Source organism: Pseudorca crassidens, chromosome 14 (genome assembly GCF_039906515.1).
Source record: "Pseudorca crassidens isolate mPseCra1 chromosome 14, mPseCra1.hap1, whole genome shotgun sequence".
NCBI lineage: Eukaryota > Metazoa > Chordata > Mammalia > Artiodactyla > Delphinidae > Pseudorca > Pseudorca crassidens.
The window spans coordinates 31,458,878-31,479,193 of NC_090309.1; the positions used below are offsets into that span (position 1 = coordinate 31,458,878).

The 20,316-nt window shown below is 48.4% G+C and overlaps 1 protein-coding gene across 3 annotated transcripts in view; it reads left to right on the plus strand.

The window, feature by feature from the left end:
- Positions 1-20,316, plus strand: part of ADD2 (adducin 2) — a 109,400-nt gene that overhangs the window by 80,440 nt on the left and 8,644 nt on the right. For all 3 annotated transcript variants that reach the window (XM_067704780.1, XM_067704779.1, XM_067704781.1), the window contains exons 9-15: positions 1,775-1,873; positions 6,216-6,392; positions 11,535-11,792; positions 12,714-12,833; positions 13,660-13,749; positions 15,698-15,845; positions 17,448-17,573. In XM_067704780.1, coding sequence (XP_067560881.1) covers positions 1,775-1,873; positions 6,216-6,392; positions 11,535-11,792; positions 12,714-12,833; positions 13,660-13,749; positions 15,698-15,845; positions 17,448-17,573 — 1,018 coding nt within the window. The remainder of the gene's footprint in view (positions 1-1,774; positions 1,874-6,215; positions 6,393-11,534; positions 11,793-12,713; positions 12,834-13,659; positions 13,750-15,697; positions 15,846-17,447; positions 17,574-20,316) is intronic.

Genomic DNA, 20,316 nt, shown 5'->3' on the forward strand with positions numbered 1-20,316 from the left:
CCCCCATAACTATTCATATAGATTTACAAAACTAGGATTATAAAATATATTCTCCCTTTCCCCTTAGCGATATACAGTAAACACCCTTGTATGTTACTAAATACTTTCTAATCACTAGTTTAAATTATTCTTCATTGTATGAATGGCTGCGCCACTATTGACCTACACAGTCCTCTATGGTTGGACATTGAAAAGTTTTGCCCCAAATATTCTCTGAATATAAACAACTCTGTGATGAAAATTCTTTCAGCTACATCTTTGTATTTGCTTGGGATGATTTCCTTAGGATAAACTCCTTACTTCATTAAGATAAACTCTTACTTCATAGTACCAAATTGTCCTCTCCTCTGGCCATGACTAGTCCTTGAGAATGCCATTTCCCTAGTCTCCCCAAACTTGACTGTTATCACTTTTTTTGTTTTTGCTAACTTGATAGAGATAAACAGAATCTCATTATTATTGCTTGATTTAAGTCTGAAGGCCTCTTTTATAACAGCATGTAATTAGGGCTGTTGAGCTTAGGATGGGAAGTTTCATAGCCAAGCCTGGGTGGGTGGGCGCTTGCCCCCTTCCTTGAAAGGCACTCACTCCCAGAGTCATTTTCCATCTGAGAGTCCCTGTCTTCCCATCTCTCACATAGAGCAGAAATCCCTGCCATTCTCTGAAGCCTCATTAGCAGTGCCAGGAGAGGGGTGATGTTCACAGTTGTGAAATGGTACAAAAATTTAAGAGATGGGGCATTCACAAAAGATCTGCAAAATCTTGTGAGCAAAAGTCACGGTCTCTTTCCATCTCTCTGGCTCTTGAGACGAAAAAACTCCCGCTGTTTTCAGCGAGAGTGGATGTGAAGATTAGGCCACTGGGCCCCAGCCCAGGTGCTGCAAGGACAGATCTGATACGTGGGTCTGTGGCCCAACTCCCAGGTGGGTGTCACCTAGGTATCTTTCAGAGAGTTCTCAAGGATAAAACCAACCAAGAAGAGTTTCCAACAGGGAGGGTGCACCTGGACCTTGATATAAATTCATTTCTGATTTTTTCCCCCTTTTAGACCTGCCTGCCCCTGGCTGAGCTACAAACATCGCTCCATCAGGGGGAGCCTGGGTTCTGGTTCCAACTCTGCCCCTAATTAGCTGGGAGACTTTCAGTTTCTTTAGGCTTCTCTTTCCTCATTAGTAAAACTAGTAAGTTAGATTAGAAGGTCACTGTGGCCTCTTTCATGGAACTGTAGGATCTTAGAGCTGCCAAGGCCTCACGGAATTCGTGGAGAGGAAGCCTGAGGGCCAGAAAACAGGGGACCCAACTCACCTGTGTCTGCAGAGACACCTCTCAGAGGGCCACCCCCTTGGGTTTGACTCACAAGCCCACTGAGTTACAGGGGGGCAAGTGCTTTTGAGGTAGGACCCTTGTATTCAACAGCAAGTAATTTCATTCACTTTAACACAAACATTCGTTTTTCAGACTTAAAGCTCTTCAGGGCCTAAAAACCCAGGCCTTGCCCAAAGAAATCCACCAAGCTATTCAGTCTCAGTTTTCAAAAGCATCTTTAATTTTTTAGGGTGGATGCTTTAAACGTTCGTTTGGGTGGATATTAAAACTCATGGGGTGGGTGGGTAGCATTCGGTGTTTGTACAGGGAGAATGAGTAAGGAATTGGGGGTGGGGGCGTGTGCTCCAGGATTGGCTATGAAATTGATCTGAATAAAATGAAAACTCTCTCCCTCTTAACTCAAGTTTGGAAGGCTTAAAGTTTTCATTGGCTGTCTGCTCCTGTGCAGATCCTGGTGCTAAGAAACCATGGAGTGGTTGCTCTGGGGGACACCGTAGAGGAGGCGTTTTATAAGATCTTCCACCTGCAGGCTGCGTGTGAGATACAGGTGAGCAGTTCCTCTGGGGTGTGGGCCCAGGAGGGACCCTGACAGGGGCCTGGGGACAAGGGTGGCAGCCCCGTGGGCCATGATTTAGGGAGACCTTTGAGTGGGGCCCTCTGAAAGCCTCACCCTATTTCTCTGCCTTGGCACCACCTGATTCTTCTAAAGTTTCACATTTGGAATCAGTTTTGTACCTTTAAAATTTTCTACCTCCATTGTCTAACAATCCGCACCCAACTCTTGGGGATCAGTGCTCAGGAGGGGGAGCTGCCTGGGCTCATCAGTAAGACAGTGGGAGGAACTGTACTTCCCATGCTCCTGTATAACCTGGGGTGTACCTGTTACCTCTAGCTGTGCCCCACAGACACCACACAGGTAAGTCTTCTTTCCTTTCTTTGTTTGGAGAAGGGTAGTTTGTAAAGACCATGAGTGTGGTCAAGTCCAGAAGGAGAAGTGGAAAGGCCAAAGTAGAGTGTTGACATGGCAGGCCTGACCCCAGGGCAGCCCCAGGGTGATGTCCAGGGAGCCCATGGTGAAGTTCTCCTAACTGGTAAAGGATGAGATAGAGGGTGGGTGGGGAGTGTCAGTAGTCGTGGGACCCCTAGAAGACCTGATGGAGAAGGAATAGGAAAACACACATCCTGTAGTTTCATCAAATTACCAGGTAGTGTTGGATAAGCCAAGCGTATGCTCCTTCCAGTGTGGCAAGCCGTCAGGTGAGTAGGGGGGTCTTGCACGACTGACTGGGCTCCATCCTTCCCAGCCTGTGCTCTGTGCTCTGGGGTCAGGGACTTGCCCTCTGCAAGCCTCCATTTCCTCAACCTCAGACCTGGGTCTAGAGAGACCTTGTGAGGATGGCCTTTCAGACAAGGAGAGGTGTTGCCGATGGTATTTTTAGGACTCGGTTGACAGAGGGAGAGGCTAGCTGCTCCAGGGTGAGTCGGCTCTTTTCAGGGCCCTTCTGGTGTCCCATCTGCCCTCTCCTGGCTGGTCTGGGCAGAGCAGTGCCCCGCGGAAGACGGCCTGCCCCTCTCTTGGGTGTTATGGGGGAAGAATGGGATAATCCCAGAAGCATCACTAGTGGAGGCTCTACAAGTGGGACCTTTCTCAGTGGTTTTTGAAGGATATGTTGAGAGGACAGTGATGAAGAAATGTTAGAGGAGGTGGTGTGAGACCCTCCTGACTCCCCATCCCCCATCCAATAATGCTGGCCCTGAACTCTGACCCCTGAGTGTTGTTAGAACCTGGCAGAGCCTCTGATATGCCTACTTTCCCTTCTCCACATCTGAAGAGTTGCCCATCTTTCTTCTGAAGAAGAGGCTTCCATGAGAAAATATCTCATGAAAAAGAATGAATGGAGAGAGGTTCCCGGGTGTCCCCCCCCCACCACACGGTGAAGGATGCCTTCCCCAGGCTCCAGATCCCCAGAAATGGCCACTGTGCAATTTAAGCAAAGGGAAGAGGGCCATCTAGCAGCTGGGGAGATGAAGGGCAGAGCTGCCAGCCACTTTCCTGGACAGCCCCAGCTGCTTCTCTTGGCCCTGTCTGCTGTCACTTCCTTTTCAGTCAGGACTGGTTTGATGTAACCTTTTAAAAGCGCATCAGGCGATGGGGACAGATAACCCGAGGAAAGCGCCAGTGGAGTTTTTTCAGCAGGTGGAGCAGGAAGGCTTCTAGAGGGTGAAATGAAGCTGGAAGTTGTGGGAAAAAAACGGGAGAGATTGGACGAAGAGTGTGGGTGCATTAAGGCTCGGAAGAGCCCAGGTACGGCAGCCTGCAGATGCTGTTGGGACTGCAGTCCCTGGAAGGGTCATTTCTGGTCAAATGACCAGCACCGAAATTCTGTTTCCATCATGACTAGTGTTCTCCCTCAGTGGCCTTGGCAAACAAGCAAATGCGTCCATGGTCATTTCAGCGGTTTGAGGCTAAGAGCCTATTCCATTCTCCTGGGGACAGCGTTCTCTTTGCTCCCCATCAGTTTGGGGTTCCAGGAAACTGGGTCATCCTCTGCTGAGAGAGGCAGCTCCCTGCTCTGTTCACAGGCAGATGAGAAGAAGCTCAGGCGATTCTCCATCTGCTACCCATCGCCATGGAAACGGATGGGGGAAGGGGGAGGTGAGAGGAGGCAGCTCTTGCAAGGGTGTGGGCAGTTTTCTCCTCCTCTATGAATGACCAGTCTCCAGGGGGTATTGCTTCTCAGCCTTTCATGGTAAAACCTCAGAATTTATTTATCATAAATATTTCTACGGCACCCCGTATGCACCAGGTGCTATTCTAAGTGCTTTACGAATATTACCTTAAATAATCCTCACGAGGTAGATACTATTTTCATTTTACAGATGAGAAAGCTGAGGCACAGGGAGGGTAAATAGCTGCTGAAAGTCATACAGCAAGTAGGTGGCAGAGCCAGGATCCAAACCCAGACAGCCTGGTACCCAGGTCCTATGTCCTAAACACCACATTGCACTGCCTCTCAGGCAGGCAAGCGTCGGTGGAAAAGGTCAGCTGTCAGGTTGGGACCTCTCTTCAGGGAGCTGGCACTGCAAGTCAGGCTTTCAGGGTCCCAGAGCTGGAGCCCTGCCTTGGCCAGGTAGGGGTCCAGGACGAACTTGGTAATTGATCAACCAGCTGGGATTCACTAGCTTTGAGAGTGCGTTTCCAGGTGCTCAGCCGCGGTGCCAGGTGTGAGGGACTTCAGCATTAGAAAACACGGTCAGCAGAGGGCAGAACTGGGACCAGTGAATGAACATAATAAAAAGGTAGATTTCAACTCAGGGTAATCTATATCAACTCACTGTAACCCTTCTAACATTTGGACAACAGGCACGGAGCTGACCACTTCTAGGGATACTAGACAAGGACTCATTTTTGGTGAGAGAACGGAATAAAAGACCTCGAAGTCTCTATATTTGTAGGGTGTGGAGTCATCTTTTTAAGATAAAAATGGAGGCTTCCATAGGACACATGCCTTGGATGAAGAGAACATGGAAATGCTTGTTGTTGCTTCTTCCTCTTCACAGAGTGATGGGCGTCACCTTGGAAACGCTGCCTGGCTGACCTCTAGGAAGTCTCACAGGGGCCACGTGTTACACTGGTGAATTTAACACACTCTGGAGTGTGCCCAGGATCCTCATGTGTTCATAGACCTGTGTTTGTCAGCAAGCTACACTGCATTCTTTTCATTTTCAGTGAAACAATAACTGGCACAAAAACTGGAACACTGAAAGTTTATATAGTCAGAGCCGTTCCCCCATAACAAGCAGGTTTACATGGGATATCAAATATTAATCAGAATGCTGGGGTCTTGATGTGCAGTGTAAAACTCCAGCTTCGCTACCTACAATACTCGGAAAGCACCATCTCTCTCTGGACTTACCAGGAAGCCAAACCATGACCAATTATATCTGAGTGGCAGATACAGGGAGTAAATAGAATGTGCTTTTAGATGAGCATGGAATTAGAAAATAAGATTAGTTGGATTCATGAATGTTTTTAGGATCGTTCTAAAATTGCCTGCTTTATACACACACCACTTGCCCTAAAAGTCAGAGTCCGTTGCCTGTAGCCACCTGGATCGTCCCCTCCCCATGGAGCCTTGACAGTGGGACAAACGCTCTAAGTCTTCTGGTAAAAGCTTCCTAAGGCCTACACAGTGCCCGGCTGTGACTGTCAGCATTTCATGTGTCTCCTCTCTCTGGGCTTCCTTGACTGGATAACGCCATCATGGGGGGTCTTCTGCCTTCAGACCTGTTAATTCAGCCCAACATGCAGCTACACTCATATTTCACTGGCCTAGAAGGCAGCTTATTTCTTTCAAGTGACCTTTTTTTTTTTTTTAAGGAGAAATATTTCAGACATACAGAAAAGTGCAGAGAGTCATATAATCGACACCTGCTACCAACCAGATTTAACAAATATCAATGGCATTTTCCTCTGGAAGAAGTAAAATGTGACAGACAAGAATTGAAGTCCCCTTTTCTCATCTTCCCTCCTTCCCCAGAAATAATCACAATTTGAGGTTGGTCTGTGTCCCAGGTAATTTTTCAGGACTCTGCATTGCTTTATTCTTGAGGTTTAACACTTGCTATGTCCCCCTAAGAACTGACATTAGGAAAGAAATACTAATACCTCTTTCCCTGGAAATGGGCACATGCCCTACAAGTTTGGAGGGGCTCTCCTCTGGGAGGAAATAACCAACTACAGCTCAGTTTTCCAGACACTTCTGTTTCTAATCTTCCCCGATCTCCATTCTCTGTTACACAGAGGAGCACAGGTACACGCGCAGGGATGTGCGTGTACACGCGCACACCCGTGTGTGTGAGCTGAGCGTTCTCTGCCCTTTGCACAGGTGTCCGCTCTGTCCAGTGCGGGGGGCGTGGAGAACCTCATCCTCCTGGAGCAGGAGAAGCACCGGCCTCACGAGGTGGGCTCCGTGCAGTGGGCGGGGAGCACCTTCGGGCCCATGCAGAAGAGCCGGCTGGGGGAGCACGAGTTCGAGGCCCTCATGAGGATGCTGGACAATCTGGTGAGTCTCCTGCCGTTGTCCTTCCAGGCCAGTCCTTTGTGGCTTAGCTCCCCCCAAACCAGTCCGTATGAAGCATTCGGTGGGCGTGAGAACTACCAGCATCACAGTTAATTTGTTAAAGCCCCCTGATCGGCCACTTGACTTAGAGTTTGTGGTCCTTCTAATAGTAGTTGAGTTTTCTCAAGCGGTGGCCTTTGCCACCCCTTTTCCAAGGGCTGTGGTTGTTATCATACCTGCACGGTGCTCTTTACAGAAGGGGTAGGAAGCCCTTGGTTGGTACGAGAGGTGGTCATCCAGCAATAATCAGCACCACAGAGCCTCTCTCATATTGCAGCTTTGTTCACTCCTCTTTTGCAGTTAGTTCTGCCTTTCTTTCTAATCTCGTGACTTTAACGCGGAAAACACATAATGCCATTAATTTCCCTGTTCCTGGTGAGCAGCATTATAACAATATCCTATTGTAACGAATGAATCAATCAATCAGGTAGGGCGTTAACTGGTATACGTCCAGGAGTGGGCTTTAAAGGATCCAAAGAATTATAAGACATCCTTCCTTCTGGAGCTAACAATTTAATTGATGATATATGACGTAAGTATGAGACAATTCAAGAATAAGAAGAAAACACATACCTCTTGCAGGACGAGGCTCTGACTTCTTAGATTGCTCGAAAAAGCGAAGACGAAACCTACCTCTGTGACATTTCTGTATCATTTACCTCCCCTCCGCCTCACTGCGACTACTTTGGACCCTCTCTTTGTTGTGTCTGGGTCATTGCAATAATCAGTCCTTTCCTTCTGCCCCCAGTTCCTCCAAATCACTTCCACTTTATTACCAGGCCGAGCATGAGAGTCACTTTATAATGGTGAAAGGTACACTCCACAGTGAAAATACAACTCCTGTTAACATCTGTGTAACTATGCCTAAATAAAGCATCAGGACCAAGTGGTTTCATGCAGAAATTCTTTCAGACCTTTAAGAGACAGGCTATTCTTATGCTATCTAAACGGTTGCAGATAAGAGTGAAAGAAGGAAACCAAACCATAACAATTATAACACATTCCGACCAATCTCACTTTGAGTTGATGAAAAAGGCTGCATGAAAACTAGCAGATAGTATCCAGCATAACATTAGAATAATAATACACAATAACCAAGTGAGGGCTCATTCCTAGTATTGAACGATGGTTTAATAATTATAAATCTTTTACATATATTTCATGATATCAATGAGTCAAAAATATAAACCTTCTGATTACTTTGAGATCAAAAGTTATTTGATAAAAATTTAATATTGATTTATAAAAATAATAGCTGTTAAGTAGGATAGGAAGCCATTTATTTAACATGATTAAAATGATTTTTTTCTCAAAACACGCACCAGTATCATGGTGAAACACTAGAAGAATTTCCATTAAATTTTGAAACAAAACAATGAAAATATAATGAGAAAATAATCCTATTTGCAAATGCAGCAAAATCAAACTTTAAGCAGAACCCCTCTAAAGACAACTGTAAAATTTTACCAATAGACATCAGAGAAAACCTGAAATCAGTGAAGACCTATAATTTATTCTTGGTTAAAAGCTTCAGTAGGGTAACTTTTCCAAATTAATCGATAAACTCAATGTAATTTCCTCAAAAGCAGGGGAAGGTATAAGGACTGAGCAAAATGTTCTTTCAGGTGAAATTCAGAATGGCTCGGAAAATCCTATAAAAAGAAGAGTGGGGCTTCCCTGGTGGCGCAGTGGTTGAGAGTCCTCCTGCCGATGCAGGGGACACGGGTTCGTGCCCCGGCCTGGGAAGATCCCACATGCTGCGGAGCGGCTGGGCCCGTGAGCCATGGCCGCTGAGCCTGCGCGTCCGGAGCCTGTGCTCCGCGACGGGAGAGGCCACAACAGTGAGAGGCCCGCGTACCACAAAAAAAAAAAAAAAAGAGTGATTACCACCAAATGGTAAAGTGTGATAAGGCTTGAGTCACTAAAGGGTGGAGCACTAGTCCAGAATGCACAGGCCAATCAATGCTACAGCTTAGAGGATCCAGAAATAGATCCCAAAGGCATGAAAATTTAACACAGGATAAACAGCCATCTTATAAATCTGGGGGAAAAAATAGACTGTTAGCCATCTGGGAAATAAAACTAAGGTGGATTACTACCTTGTCCTTTCAACAAGATAAATCCCTGATTTGTCAAAAATTTAAACATGGAAAGGAAATTGATATAGGTATTTAAAAACATAGATTAATAGTTTTAATGCTCTTGTGTTGGGAAAGACCTTGTCAAGCATGGCAGGAAAGTCTGAAATCGTGATGCCACATATTAACAGATATGATTACATTAAAATTCAAAATTTGTATTTTTATAAACCACCCCACCCACCATATAAACAAAGCTAAAAGACAAAGTATGGGGAAAATATTTGCAACATCTGTGACAGTCAAAAGATTCATATCGGGCTTCCCTGGTGGCTCAGTGGTTGAGAGTCCGCCTGCCAGTGCAGGGGACACAGGTTCGTGTCCCGGTCTGGGAAGATCCCACATGCCGCGGAGGGCTGGGCCCGTGAGCCATGGCCGCTGAGCCTGCGCGTCCGGAGCCTGTGCTCCGCAACGGGAGAGGCCACAACAGTGAGAGGCCCGCGTACCGCAAAAAAACAAAAACAGATTCATATCTTTACTGTAAAAGGAGGTATTACAAATCAATATGAAAAAGATGACCATCACAATAGAAAAATGAACTGAGAACCCGGTTTCCAAAGGAAGATATTCAAGAAGCCATTAAGTGTAATTAAAAATATCCAGTCTTACTAGTAATCCAAAAAAGAACAAAACAAAAGTAGAGGATATTACTTTTAACCCATCTGATTGCCAAGGATTTTTTTTAAATTTTTAAAAAATCCTTTAAATTTCAGGTGAAATTCAGAATGGCTCAGAAAATCCTATAAAAAGAAGAGTGGGGCAATATTCAGTGCGGGGGAAAGGAGACGAGAACTGGGAACTCCAGCACAATTGGCAGAAGTGTAAATTGGCTCAGTGTTTTGGGAAGACGGACATGATAAATATATAAAAACTTATACTGTGCTCCCTTTGACTCAGTCATTTTCATTACTAGGCACTTATGTTAATTGCCTAAAGAAAAATGTGTAAAGATACTCATTTCAGGGTTGTTTATAATATTTTGAAAATAACAGTGTCCACTGGTATTGGTTAGATAAATTATGATATGTCCATTCACTGGCATATTATGTAGTTGTTTAAAGGTTGCTGTGTATTTATAGGTTCAATAACATGAAAAAAACTCCAAGACACATTGATGAGCTAAAAGCAGCTTATAAAGCTGATTATGTAGCATTATTATTTACAATAGCCAAGGTATGGAAGCAACCTAAGTGTCCACTGATGGAAGAATGGATAAAGAAAATGTGGTACTTATATATGATAGGATATTCAGCCATAAAAAAGCTGAAAGTCTTACCATTTGCAACAATATGGATGGACCTTGAGGGGATTATGCTAAGTGAAATAAGTCAGACAGAGAAAGACAAATACCGTATGAACTCATTTATATGTGGAATTGAAAAAAAACCCTCAAAAACCAAAAATCAAAAAATTCATACTCATAGATACAGAGAACAGATTGGTAGCTGCCAGGTGGGAGGCAGAGAGAAATGGGTACAGGGATCAAAAGGTGCAAACTTCCGTATATAAAATAAGTAATCCTGGGGATGGAATGTACAGCATGGTGACAATAGTTATTAATACTGTATTATATATTTGAAAGTTGCTAAAAGAGTAGATCTTAAAAGTTCTCATCACAAGAAAAAGAATGGTAACTATGAGAGGTGCTGGATGTTAATTAGACTCGTGGTAATCATTTCACAATACATACAATTTTTTTTAATTGAGGTATAGTTGATTTACAATGTGTTAATTTCAGGTGTACAGCAAAGTGATTCAGTTACACATATAATACATACAGATATTGAATCACTATGTTGCACACCTGAAACGAATGTAAAGTTACATGTCAATTATATCTCAATTTTTTTTAAAAGCTGCGTATGTGGTACAGTCCATTAATATACTGTTTTATATATATTATATGATGCATTAATTATATAGTCTGTATGTTTACATACATGCATTTGTATATGTGTGCTTAGAGAGATGACTGAAAGGATTTTTAGTGGTTGTCTCTGGGGATGAGATTTTGCATAAAACCCACTTTTTCCTTATGTTTTTTATATTGCTTAATTTTTCTACATGGCTCTGTACTTTTTTTGTAATCCACTGTACTTTTTTTGTAATCCGCGGGCCTCCCACTGTTGTGGCCTCTCCCGTTGCGGAGCACAGGCTCCAGACGCGCAGACTCAGTGGTCACGGCTCACGGGCCCAGCCGCTCCGCGGCATGTGGGATCTTCCCGGACCGGGGCACAAACCCGTGTCCCCTGCATCGGCAGGCGGACTCTCAACCACTGCGTCACCAGGGAAGCCCCAATCCACTTCCTTTTTAATACCACTTGAATTTTTAAAAAGATGACAGGCAGAGCCGAGAATTGCTCCAGCAGCTGTTAAGATTCCCGAGTGTTCATTCTGAGTAACAGTCCACCTTTGGGGGACATGGTCTTGCTTAGGAGACAGGGATGTTCTTGAGTCAGAGTTAGGGCTCCCAAGAGAAAAATAGTTAAGAAGCCTCAGAGTCGAGGAAGGGAGGGCTACTGTTAGAATCAGCTGGGAAACTTTTTAAAATCCTGTAGCCCAGATTGCACCACTGTCCAATGAAATGGGGAACTCTGAGTGGAGCCCAGGCATATACATTTTTAAAGCTCCCGCATGATTCTGTTGTGTTGAGAACTACTGGACCAGACCAAAAGCTGGAGCTCTGTCTGGTCCACAAGATTCTGGGAACTTTCTCATCCCTGATCAGAGGGCTTGTTGGGGTGGAGGAGGGGAGGGGTTGGGGGACCAAGACAGGGAACAATTCTGAAATACACCAGAGGTGCGGCAAGGCCTGGGTTGTATTACAGAGACTTTGGGTTAAACTGAGTCCTTTAGATGGAAGGGGGTAAAGCGTGTGAGAGGGCGAACAGGCATGTACCTGACCATTTTTCCCCACCACATGTGGTTCTATTTTTGTCCTTTTTAGGGTTACAGAACAGGCTACACCTACCGCTACCCCTTTGTTCAAGAGAAAACCAAACACAAAAGTGAGGTGGAGATTCCAGCCACGGTCACAGCCTTCGTGTTTGAGGAGGACGGCACCCCGGTGCCCGCCCTGAGGCAACACGCCCAGAAGCAGCAGAAGGAGAAGACCCGCTGGCTCAACACGCCCAACACCTACCTGCGGGTCAACGTGGCCGACGAGGTCCAGAGGAGCATGGGTAGCCCCCGGCCAAAGACCACGGTAAGGAGGGCAGAGGGGGCTCCGCTGGGGAGATTGGGGTGGAAGGAGAGTGCCCAGCTACCTGTGTGGGCTAAGCAGCTTTAAAAGGGAAACAGCAAACCTCCCCTGGGCCTGCACTAGTCCTGTCTCCCCCTAAGGCTTCCTATTGGGCATCTGGGAGCAGCTTTTCATGCCTACGGAGCAGATCACCTGTTTCTTGCACCCCTATGCTGAGTTTTTGGTCCAGAGGGTGGCTGGACCAGGTCACTCCCAGCAGCATGAAAGCTTTTTGCTCCCATATCTGGAAGGGGCTTCTGGGAAATTCAAGAGAGGGGTACCCAACATTTGAACTGACCATCTGATGCAAAACCAGAAGGTGCATGGGGTACTTGTTTCTATTACGTTGTCCACTCCCTTTATAACCCTCTTCTGTAGAGAGGTGCTTGCTTTAGACATTAGATGTGTGAGACCTGCCCACAGATTGAGTTTTTACAAATTGTATGCTCTTTTCCTCTCTCTCCCTCATCACACACCCTGGCTCTTAATTTGATTTTCACTAACAAAGTAGCTGGCAGCCAAATAGAATAGCTCTTCGTTAAAAAAAAAAAAAACAAAGCCCTGCAAATTAACATCCATGAGTCATCTAATACTACAACACCAGTGGCTGCCTGTCTGTCAAAGCTGGTACCATGGCTCTGTCCCTCGTCTTAAGTGTTCTTTATGGCCATTGATCTGGGGCCTTTCTTTGGTTGCTGGGTCATTTGCTGCCCATCTCTGCTCTGGGAGACAGACATCAAAGAGGCCCAAGACGAGGGAAAGTGTTTGTCTAGGTTTGCTGACTTGCACGTAGGCTGGTCGGCCCAGATCTCATGGGGTGGACCACTGGGGTGGACGGTGAGCCATATGCCTTTACCTTACCCACCGGGCCTTGTGTGTGTTCAGTGGATGAAGGCTGACGAGGTGGAGAAATCCAGCAGTGGCATGCCCATACGGATCGAAAACCCAAACCAATTTGTGCCTCTGTATACTGACCCCCAAGAAGTGCTGGACATGCGCAACAAGGTAAGGGGATAGCTAATTACCTCCCATCTTTTCTCCCTCAAGGGCGTGGGGGGGTCCCCAGGATGCGCCTGACTTACTGACATCCCAGATGCCTCTTATGGAAAAGAAACTACCATTTATTGGTCATATTCCAGGCACAGTGCTAAGCGCTGTGCTTTTGTTGACCTGTGTAACCCTCAAATAGAGAGGTGCTAGCTTTAGACATTAGATGTGTCTAAGAGACCAACCCGCAAATCGAATTTTTACAAATTTTATGCTATTTCCCTTTGGCTCATTTTCAAGATTGCAAAATCCTTTGTGTTTATTTCTCTACCTTTGCTTTGCAGTTCACTCACTTATATTTCTAATGTTACTTTAAAAACTTAACTTGTAACAGACCACCTTCAATAGGTCGGGTATGTTCCCAGAACAGTGTTTCAGTGTGTGGTCCTCTGAAGGGCAGATTCCTGGGTCACTCCCACCCCTCCTCCCATGGGACTGAGATTCAATATGTACGGGGTGGCCCCCCAGGAATCTGTAGTTTAAACCAATTCCTCAGGGACTTCATAGGAATATTAAAAATTGAGAATCTCCCTCAAGGATCTCCTATGCCTCATTTCCCTCTTCATCTCAATGACCTGCTCATGGTTAATGAGAATCTGGTGTTCTACATAAACTTCTCATTCATTCTGGAGCAGACGTGGAGACAGACTGTCTCAGAGTGGATGTGATGCGTTACATCTGCACCCCTGGGCGGCCTTTCTAGTGTGCCCTGGGGATGCTCCCTGCCAACTCCACACCCTGATGCTGGACAGCTACCTCACCCTCCCCATCCCTTTCTACACAGATTCGAGAACAAAACCGACAGGATGTGAAGTCGGCGGGGCCTCAGTCCCAGCTGCTGGCGAGTGTCATCGCTGAGAAGAGCCGAAGCCCGGTACAGCAGACGCTGCCCTTGTCTGGAGGGGAAACGTGTTTGCCTTCTGGGTCTGCAGTGCCTGGGGCCGGGCAGCAGGACCCCTGAGTCCTTATATGCCCACCTTCCCCTGTGATCTTGGGCACTGGTGCTCTTGCTGCAAAATGGATGCTGTGAGGACTGGGGACAGTATCTCATCGCCTCCCGTGGGCGCCAGGCAGGGGAGGAGTAGCCCAGCCTGCCCACGGGAGTGATGTGGCTTCTATGCCTCCCCCTGGAACTCCCCTCTGCCCTCTGTCAGTGTCCCGCAGAGTGACCTCTCAGGAGCGCGGCTGGCCTCTCCCAGCGGCTCTAGGCCTGGCTGCCCTGAGCGGCTCTGGCCTCTGTGCGTGGAAACAGCACCATCAGGCCGTAGCTCTGGGAAGATGCTCACAGGCTCTCAGAGGGCAGACATGTATATAAGGACCGGTACTCCTACAGGATGGGAAGGGGCAGTGAGTTGCCCACACAAACACACGTAGAGTTAGAAAATATAAAGTTGTTCCCCTGCTTGAGATAGAACAGTTTTTGTTTAGTGCTTAGCAAAAGGGGTGAACGTCAGACTTCTGGCTTGTGTTGGAAATCATTGCTGCTCATTGCAAAGTAGCAGTGGCATCTTCCTTAGCAGTAAGGGCAGGGGCAGGGGATACAGGGACCATTCCTCTCTGCAGAGCAAACTGAGGTGATGTCATGATTGCAGATCAGGCTGCAACCCACCAGGTGGGTGCCCCTTGGCAGGGGAAGTGTGAAGGTTATGTCATCACCTCCACCCCACCTCAGCTGAGCCAAGAGGAGGAACAGCAAATGTGCTACAGGGTCAAGGATAGAAATACCCCATGATAATGGGGGGAAGTGGGAGTTCAATACTGTGATCAACATTGTTAAAAACTCTGCCATTTATACCGAGTGCTCTCCTTGGAGTCCCTCTTCTTGGGATCCCGGTCTTGGACTTTTTTGAACCCCATGATTCCTTAAGATAGGCCCAGTGCTGCCTTCTTTTGGAAGGAGCCCATGGGCCCATCATCAGAAGACTTGATGAGCCAGAGCCAGATGGCCGGGAGTGTGTGGTGTGGGCCAGCTGCCCAGGCTCACATCCCCCCACCCCCACTTTCTTTGACTCCTTGGCTCCGGACCACTGAATTCCCAAAGGCCGAGATGAGGTTGCTGAGTTAGGATAAAGGGCTATGGAGTCTGAGCTGTCCCGAGCTCGAGGGATCAAAGGATTCCCAAAGCTTACACAAGGCCCAGCTGGTGAGCTCCCCAGAGCCAGGGGCTCCCCAGAGGGGGTGAAACACAGTGATTTTGCCAATGTCCCTTCAGGGACCTGCAGTACAGGCGGGTTGAAAATCCAAGGTTCAGGACCTTGGCCCCCTTGTTCTTTATGACCGTGTGCAAAACAGGACTAACAGTTTGGACTGAGAACGCCAAAGCCACTGTGTGTTTTGCGTATGACTTACCGCTGGGTGCTGTGGCTTGCGCTGCTGATGCGGGATGGTGGGGTGCATGGCGGGGAGCGGCTGGCGTGACACTGGTTGAGCCAACGCTTTGCATGCTGGGGTCTGGCTGACTGACTGTGGGCCGCCGGCTGTATTTGCACAGTGACGGCTTGCAAGCGTCCACAGTAGAGATCGCAATAAAGATGTGTCTTCCTTCTGCTTGGGAGCATTCTTTGATTTTATTTCTGGGGCAGAGGGAGGACCCCCTGCGTTCTTCCAGGCAGTTACAAAGAAGCCCGGTCTGGGGGGGTGAGGTGTAGCCGTGGGACGGAGTGAAAAACCCCTACCCCGAGGCCCCGAGCTGTTGCCATGGAACTGCATGCCACGCTGTCGCTAGCAAGACCACTGGCAGCCCCGTGAGTCTGAAAGGAAGCTCGGTCCTGGGCCCCGACTGCGGCGTTCAGAGAGCGACACACTCTGTGGTTAACTTTCAGTCCACAGAGAGCCAGCTGATGTCCCGGGGCCAGGCGGATACCAAAGACGAGGCCGAGGAGATAGCGCCCAACCCCTTTAGCCAACTCACGGATCAGGAGCTGGAAGAGTACAAGAAAGAGGTGGAGAGGAAGAAGCTAGAACTCGATGGTAAATAACCCCCGGAAGCTGGTGCTTCAGGACCTCCCAGGCGGAGGGGAGAGCTCGGGGCACCCAGAGAGGCAGCAGAGCAAACCATGGCCCTCACTCCCCGCCAGCAGCCCTGGACCCCCTTCCTTGCTGCCTGCCAGGGCCCCCAGGGCTCAATCCAGCCTTGTCTCGCTTTCCTTTTCAATCTTCATTTGCTTCTCTCTGTCTCTTCTCTGTCATGTCCTCACTTTGACCTTCCTGCTCCATCAGCAAATTTTTTTTGTTTGTTTGTTTTTTTGTTTTTTTTGTGGTACGCGGGCCTCTCACTGTTGTGGCCTCTCCCGTTGCGGAGCACAGGCTCCGGACGCACAGGCTCAGCGGCCACGGCTCACGGGCCCAGCCGCTCTGCGGCACGTGGGATCTTCCCGGACCGGGGCACGAACCCGCGTCCCCTGCATTGGCAGGCGGACTCTCAACCACTGCGCCACCAGGGAAGCCCAGCAAATAATATTCTTATCAGCACGATTTTGTTAATCACACCAATGCCCCTCATGGCTCGTGCCTGACAGTTACGCGGTGCTGCCGCCATGACCCCACTGACCCTCTCACCTGGGAATAAGGAGTTAATCTGTGAGGAGTGCTTAGGATACTGCCTACAAATATGGCCTAGGTCAGTAGACACCAGACAAACGTTAGCTGTAATAATATGTTCATTATAATAGTGATCATAATTACTGATGATCTAGCAGATGTGGTATAAACCGCTTAGCCGGGCAATCAGAACTGAGTCCTTTATGTCAGAATCCAGCAGCTGAGTCCTTTATGTCAGAATCTCAGTCGAGCCCATCTCTCCATGCTGACTCCTAGGTAGTCATACTCTTGAGAGCTTATTCATGCCTTTGTCCCCTCCTGACAGAGTTTCTCTTCTCGGCTAGCCTGATCCAGTATTATCTACACTTCGGCCTCTGTGGCAAACCCCCTCCAGCCAGGAAGCCCTCTCTGTGCCCCACATGGAGCCGTCCCTTCTCTTTGCTTCAAGTGCACTTGGGGTCTGAGACACAGAATTCAGCTCTTGGTTTTGTCCACCAGGCAAGGCTTTCATTCCCTCAGGGCAGGGCCCTCTTCCACAGCCTCCGTCCCCACCCAGACTCAGCCATCTTCCTAGGAACAAAGGCACTAGAAGAATCCTCGCTGGCTTTCTTGGAGTTAGCTTGCTTGGAGTTCTCGGTGCCAATCGAAAAAGTAGATAGAAAAATATGGTGCTCTTTGTCTCTAGAGATTGTTTGGACCGGACATGTAAATTAGACAAATAATCAATAAGTTACATGCAAACAGATCGTGGGTGGGAGTTCCCCTGCAGTCTTGCCGTCCACATCAGGGGTAACAAAGTCCATCCAGAGATGTCCTGTGATGGAGGAAACGGACTCCGACTCCTCCCGACTCCTCCCACTTACCTCCCCTAGGATGGAGCAGAAATTTTTTTTTAAAGTTAGAGGAAGCAGCTAACTCCAGCCAGGAGAAATGAGGACCAAGCCGAAGAAAGCAGTTGTTTTAAAGCACTCTCGGTCTGCCCACCTCTCCTCTCCTTGACCTCTATCCTGAGCTGGCTTTCTGTATTTTCAGGAGAGAAAGAACCTGCCCCTGAGGAGCCTGGCTCACCTGTAAAGTCTGCACCTGCTTCTCCAGCTCAGAGCCCAGCCAAGTCAGAGACGAAGAGCCCCGTGGGCTCTCCCTCCAAGTCTGTGGACGGTGAGTGGAGCTGAGCATCTGGGAGGGAGGAGGCGCCTCCGCAGGCCGAGAAGGGGGTCTGCATAGAGGGTGGGCAGGTCTTCACTGCAGGGCACCTGCCTTTCAACAGGTGCTGCCCCCCTATGGGAGACTCTCCCCTCTGCTGTTTCTAGGGAACCTGAGACAGGGGTTACCAACTTTAAGCTTGTTCCGTTCACAAGCTGTGTTGATACGCCTTACAGGTGAAGCCGAGTCTAAGCAATGCTGAGTACGTTAATGATTGACCCACGGCCTTCTCATCTCTTACTCAGGCCAGGTTGGCTGATGGGCCTTTCTAGACTCACCAGCCCAGTGCTCAGACTTCAATGTGCACAGGGATCACCTAGGGATCCGGTTAAAATGAAGATTAAAATGTTAAGATGAAGACACAGTAGGTCTGGGGTGGGACCTGAGACCCTGCATTTCTGGCAAGCCCCCAGGTGAGGCTGATGGTGTCATTCTCAACGTTGGCTGCACGTCGGGATCACCTGGGGAGCTTTACAATCCCTGACGCCTGCTGGGGTCCCACCCCAGCGGTTTCTGAGTTCAGTGGTCTAGGAGTGGGCATGGGGGAGTGCAGCCTGGAGTTGTGAGATCTCTCCACTGGTCCCCATGCTCTCAAATCCTCTTGTGCTAATTCACCTCAGTGTCACTCCTCATCTGCCTCCCTGACTCCTACCCCTCAGCCTCTCTGAAGGAGTCCTTCCAGTCCTGTTCCTTCACATCTGGCCATCTCTGTCATCACCTTCTCTGTTGACTGGCTCCTGACTGTCCCTGCCCCTGCTGAGTCAATCCCCCCATGGGCCCCTCAGGAGCATTGGCTATGCCTGCAAAGAAATAGCCCTGCATTCAACATCAGAAGGCCAGCTGTGTCACTTACTAATTTAGCCATCTCAAATAAGTTGCATGAAAACACTGCAGGATGGGGGACTAACATGAATCCTTGCCTTTCCTAACTTACAGCATTGTTATCAGGATAAAATGAGCTCATAAATATAAAAGGCCCTTGTAATGCGCTTTCATAAATGAGTTCTCCTTATGTACTGTGTTCTCAGGATTGTGAGAGATACTACGCTGCTTGCTGTTCTAAGCCACTAAGTTCTGGTGTGGTTTGTTACGCAGCAGTAGATAACTATTAAATCATAGTGCCTAATGAGAACTGGTTTATGGAAATTAGTTCTTCTGTGGGTGGACAAGGCTCAGCGGGTGGTTCTTCTGCTCCACTGACGTCAGCTGGGGCTGCAGTCATCTGGTTGCCTGACTAAGCTAGAACTTCCAACATGGTGCACTCACATGTCAGGTGCCTTGTCAGGGGCAGCTGGAAGGCTGGGCTCAGCTGGGACAGTGGAATGGCTGGGCCTCTTTCTCTGTCTCTCTGTCTGTCTGTCTGTCTCTCCATATAACGGTAGGTCCTCTCCATGTGGCCTCTCCATCTGTGTTTCCATCAAGGTAGTTGGACTTTACACATGGTGCCTCAAGGCTCCCCAAACTATAGAAGCAGAAGCTGCTGGGCCTTCTTAATTCTTCAGCCTGAGGCTGGCTCAGTGGCACTTCCTCTGCATTCTGTTGGTTTCTCCAAGCCACACGGCCAGCCCAGATTCAGTGTGGGAGGGGACCACACTCAAGTGTAAAATTCATATATTGGTGGTAGGTTTAGAGAAGGGCAAAATCGTTGTCAAATGTCAAGGGAGGCTGGAACCAGACCTTGGGGAGATATATGCTTGGACTGGCAGATAGGAGTAGAGTGGGCTGTCCAGGGAGTGAGCATTTCTGGAAAGGGACATCAGGGGACTGAGAGACAAGTGTTTGGATGCTGAGGGATAGTGAGAAATCCAGTCTGAGAGGTAGGTACCCAAACGAGCTCGGCATCTCCCTACCAAAGCACCTCCCTTCCTCCTCCAGCCTCTTCAAGCCTTTCAGCTCTTCCCAAGCCACAAGGGTGTGGCTATGGACCTAGGCTACCAAGTCCAGTCTTGCTCCAAATCCACTCTCCCTATTCCCCTCTGCTTCCTGGCCACCATCTTTGGATAGATCCCCCGATTTCCCAGCCTCTACCCCATTCCATCCACCCTACACCTGTCTCCTACTCCCAGAGCTCGAAGTGCCCCATCTAGGAGAGAAAGCCAGTGGTTCATCTTAGGAGATGCTAGAAGGTGAGTTCGCTTCTGCCACAGCTCCTGGAGCCCTTCAAATAGCTGAAGACCCAGGTAGTTCTGACCTTAACTGTCGTGGGCTGTTAACGAAGGAGGGATCTGGACTCTCAGAGCTGGTCCTTGATACTTTCCTTACTGGGGCCCAGTAAGTATTTATTTCTAGAGCCTTGACTGCTGCCCCTTCTCTTGGCCAACTGCACCCTCCAGGGGTCTCTGTCCCCCCCAGCTGAGGGAGTGGTGACCTCGATCTGGAACCCGACTCCTCCAAGGCCCATGGCGCCTCCCAGCCCCACGTTCTGTTTGCTGGTGCTCCCCAGACGATTCATGGTGCGGGAGCTCTGTGAGATGCTGGTGACATGCCCGGTGTGGACTTGTTTTCTGGTTGGGGAGAAGAATCCTGCTGTGCTCTCCTAGAGCAAGCCAGCAGGGGCTGCGGTTGCAGATGCAGCTGAAGGGGCAGGCGTGGGTGAAGGCCACTGCTGGGACGAGGATGCCTATAACCACAGGGCAGAAAATGGCACCTGGACAGAAGGTGGGGTCCTCTGATCCATAGTTGGGTTCATGGAGCTAGA